This window comes from Nothoprocta perdicaria, unplaced genomic scaffold (assembly GCF_003342845.1).
Source record: "Nothoprocta perdicaria isolate Ctin4 unplaced genomic scaffold, notPer1 scaffold_0, whole genome shotgun sequence".
Classification (NCBI taxonomy): domain Eukaryota; kingdom Metazoa; phylum Chordata; class Aves; order Tinamiformes; family Tinamidae; genus Nothoprocta; species Nothoprocta perdicaria.
Genome location: NW_020454092.1, coordinates 5,037,682 through 5,041,431, shown reverse-complemented (window position 1 = coordinate 5,041,431; position 3,750 = coordinate 5,037,682). Strand labels below are relative to the sequence as shown.

At 66.2% G+C, this 3,750-nt stretch overlaps 1 protein-coding gene across 1 annotated transcript; it reads right to left on the bottom strand.

Annotated features, from left to right (window-relative positions):
* Positions 1 to 2: 2 nt before the first annotated feature.
* Positions 3 to 3,206, bottom strand: LOC112947853 (tubulin alpha-5 chain-like; the record flags this gene model as incomplete). The annotated part of the gene is made up of 4 exons (XM_026040047.1): positions 3,144 to 3,206; positions 1,188 to 1,410; positions 533 to 681; positions 3 to 320 (listed from the first exon to the last, which is right to left on the bottom strand). Coding segments are annotated over exons 1-4 (693 nt in total), but the record flags the coding sequence as incomplete, so codon positions are not given.
* Between the last annotated feature and the right edge of the window lie 544 nt (positions 3,207 to 3,750).

Sequence of the window (3,750 nt, the reverse complement as noted above, 5' to 3'; positions counted from 1 at the left end):
CTAATGAGGCGGTTGAGGTTGGTGTAGGTGGGACGCTCGATGTCGAGGTTCCTGCGGCARATGTCGTAGATGGCCTCGTTGTCCACCATGAAGGCACAGTCTGAGTGCTCCAGGGTGGTATGGGTGGTGAGGATGGAGTTGTAGGGCTCTACCACTGCAGTGGAGACCTGGGGYGCTGGGTAGATGGAGAACTCGAGCTTGGACTTTTTTCCGTAATCAACGGAGAGTCGCTCCATCAACAGGGAGGTGAATCCMGAGCCAGTTCCCCCTCCAAAGCTGYGAAACACCAGGAAGCCCTGGAGGCCGGTGCACTGGTCAGCCTGCAGAGAGAACACACATGACATTTCTGACATGAAACCCCTTGTCAACATCTGACTTGTCGGGAATTTCTTTAGCACCTGATCCACCTCACGCCACAGCCCAATACAGACCCTTCTCCAGGACGCAGCAAGACTCATTTCTCTGCTCCAGCCCCCAGGAGGATTGCAGAGCTCTGTGTGACAGGCCAGACGCTGGCTCTGCAGTTACCTACCAGCTTCCGGATCCTGTCCAGCACTTGGTCGATGATCTCTTTGCCAATAGTGTAGTGCCCGCGGGCGTAGTTGTTGGCAGCATCTTCCTTGCCCGTGATCAGCTGCTCCGGGTGGAATAACTGTCGGTAAATTCCAGCGCGAACCTCATCTAGGAGAGATCATGGGTTGGTTTTGAGACCAGGAGGCCTGCAAGAGGGCCCCCGAGCAGAGCCATCCCTGCTCCGTCGTCACGGCTCCGCCTGCTACGGGCACAACCTGCCAGCACACGTCAGCGTGGCCGCGGGCGTCAGGTTTCTCTGCATGACGAGGCTGCAGCCACCTCTCTGCAGAGGAGCTCAGCTCCTCCTGGCCCGTTGGAAGCTCCCTCTGCAGAGGCTGCTGCGCAGCAGAAGCTGCCCTGCCGGTTGGGTTGGTTTTTCAGCACGTGTGACATCAGGGGCAGTCAGTATCGCTGCCTGTGGGACATTTCACTAACAAGGGCTTGCACACAAGCCTTGTGGTTTCTCTTTGGGAAAGGTGGCAGAAGTGCCCTCTCCTGCGACCCCCGTGCAGGATCATCTCAGCATACAGGGAGCAGCGGCTCTTTGCTGGGCACTCCTGAGCAGGGCAGTAAGTGGGTATCACAGCCCGTGCTCACACACCTGCAGCACTCACCGATCACGGTGGGCTCCAGGTCCACAAAGATGGCCCGCGGGACGTGCTTGCCGGCCCCCGTCTCGCAGAAGAAGGTGGTGAAGGAGTCGTCCCCGCCGCCGATGGTCTTGTCGCTGGGCATCTGCCCGTCGGGCTGGATGCCGTGCTCCAGGCAGTAGAGCTCCCAGCASGTGTTGCCCATCTGCACGCCGGCCTGGCCGACGTGCACGGAGATGCACTCGCGCTGCAAGGCACGGAGGGAGAGAGGTGGCCTCGGAGCCTGGCCGGGGCCACGGGCTGCTCTGCCTCCCCCCGCAGCTGGGCTCCAACCCCATCAGGCACCGTGCAGGCTGGGGGGCCGTGCCCCCTTCTCCTCCCCAAACACCACGCCAGAAGCGCAGCAAACAGCTCTGCACGGCCGCCCGAGCAGGCCTGGAGAGGGCTCCATGGCAGGCGCCAGTGCCGGAGGCCGTGGCACAAGGGCACAGGGGACAACTGCGGCCAGCTCCCAGCGAGCACATTCCCCCTTGCGCAAACTGCCCCTCGTGCCCGCAGGGCCCCACGGCAGCTGCTGCAGGTGCGGGGGGCGGCTTTGGGAGCCAGCCCTGGCGCCGCTCCCGCCTGCCCTGGATCCCGCCTGCCCGCTGCGCTGGCCAGCGCTGTCCGCCAGCCCCGCACGGAGCAGCAGCTCCACGCAGCGAGTGGTGGCTCTGCGCAGCGCTGCCCCAGCTGCTGCTCGTGCCCTGTGGGGCTCCGTGCCACCCTYGCCGCTGCCATCCTGCCTGGGGCAGCCCCGGGCTGGCGCTCGYTGCAGCGAGGCAGGCCGAGATGCTGAGCTCAGTGGGGTGCAGACCTAACCCAAGAGGAGCGTCCTGTCCAGCGTGGTTGTCCCCACGCTGCCCCTGCTCGGGGCTGGGGAGTCTCCAACTACCCAAGCGAGGGGCCGTTGGGGCTGTGGGATGGGAGGAGAGCAGCCCTGGAGCTGGGCATCTCCGAGAGGCACAGACACTGCCTGGGCTCTGCAGACGGAGCTGGGGCACCAGGCGGCAGGCTGCAGATGTGCCCCAGCCCTGCCCTCGCGTAGGGAGCGGGACCCCAGGCTCTGCTTGGGAGAGCAAGACCCTGAGCTCCGCTTAGGAGAGCATGGGCGCTCCCTGGGCACTGGACGCTCACACAGAGCTGGGATGGGGACTGTGCCCTGTCCAGCGCTGCTCCTCAGGTCTCCGGGAAAGGACAAGTATTCCTGTATCTCCCCCCACTGCCACTTGCCCTGCCTCAGAGTGCCGGGATGAAGAGCAGCAGTTGGTGGGGAGCTGGGGGCAGCATGGGCTGGCAGACCCTGGGCCGGTGCTGCCCCTGGGCTCGGGCAGTGCCGCCTGGCAGCACAGTCCCCCCTCCCGAGGTGCTAAATATAGCCCGGGCCCCGAGGCGAAGGCAGAGGCGATTACCCAGTTAAGAGTGTGGACCCAGCCCACGCCAGCGCTCCCACAGCCCCACGGTGAGGGGCGGCCCCTCGGCGCGGCCCCCGTGCGCAGCCCCGACGGGGCGGCCCGGGGCTGTGTGCAGGCGGGGAGGGCCCTGGCGAGCCCCCCAGCTCCGGCCCGGCCGGCGCCTCCGGCCGCGGCAGCTGTCCCCGTCCATCTGCAGCCACCGGGGGGGTCACCCTGCCGAGCGCTGTCCCCGCCGAGCGCTGCCCGCTCTGCGCCGGGGGACCCAGGCGTCCTGCGTCGAGGGGCTACGCAGGAGCCGCGCAGGGGCCTCGGGCGTCCAGGGGCAGGGACAGGGACAGGGACAGGGGAAGGGATCGCTGCCCAAGGTCACGGCGAGGGGGAGCCGCTCCACCGCAGCCCCGCCGCGCTTGCCCGCCCCGGGGGCAGCTGCGGCCCCCCGCGCGGAGCCCCCGCGGTGCCGGTGCCGGTGTTGGTGCCGGTGTTGGTGCCGGTGTCGATGCCGGTGCCGGTGCCGTTCCGCACTCACCATGCTGCGGCGGCGGCGCTCCGGGCTCTGCCGGCGGCTCGGTGCGGCGGCGCTCGGCGCGGAGCTGCGGCTGCGGCAATAGCCGCCGCAGAGCCCTCTTATAAGGGGGAGGGGCTTGTGCCAGGCACGCCTCCCTCATTTGGGTATATTTGCATGCGAGGCAGGAGTCCCGTCCCGTCCGCCCCCCACACACCGGGGGGGAGGTTGGAGAGGGATGAGTACGGGACAGTGGGACCTGCTCCAGGCTGTCCACAACCTCCTTCAGAGGTCTTCAATGCAGGGCACCTATAGGTGCCCCAGAGCAGCTCCCWGGCCCCTCTGCATCCCCTCCTGGGTGTGCCAGACTCTCCTGCAACCCAAGGGTGCCCAGCCGGATTGCGAGGAAGAAGAGTGATAAGATTATGATAGTGACAAGATACCTCCAAACCTACCTCCATCGTCCCAACACTTTGGGTACCTCTGGCTGAGGGCTGCCTTTCCCTCCAGGGAGAACTGCCAGGCAATGCCAGGCACCCCTACAAGACAAGACTGTGCAGCAGCACTGCAGATATCTGGGTGTGGGCGCTGGGGTGTCATTGCAGCCAGTTTGCTGGTGCCTGAATGATTC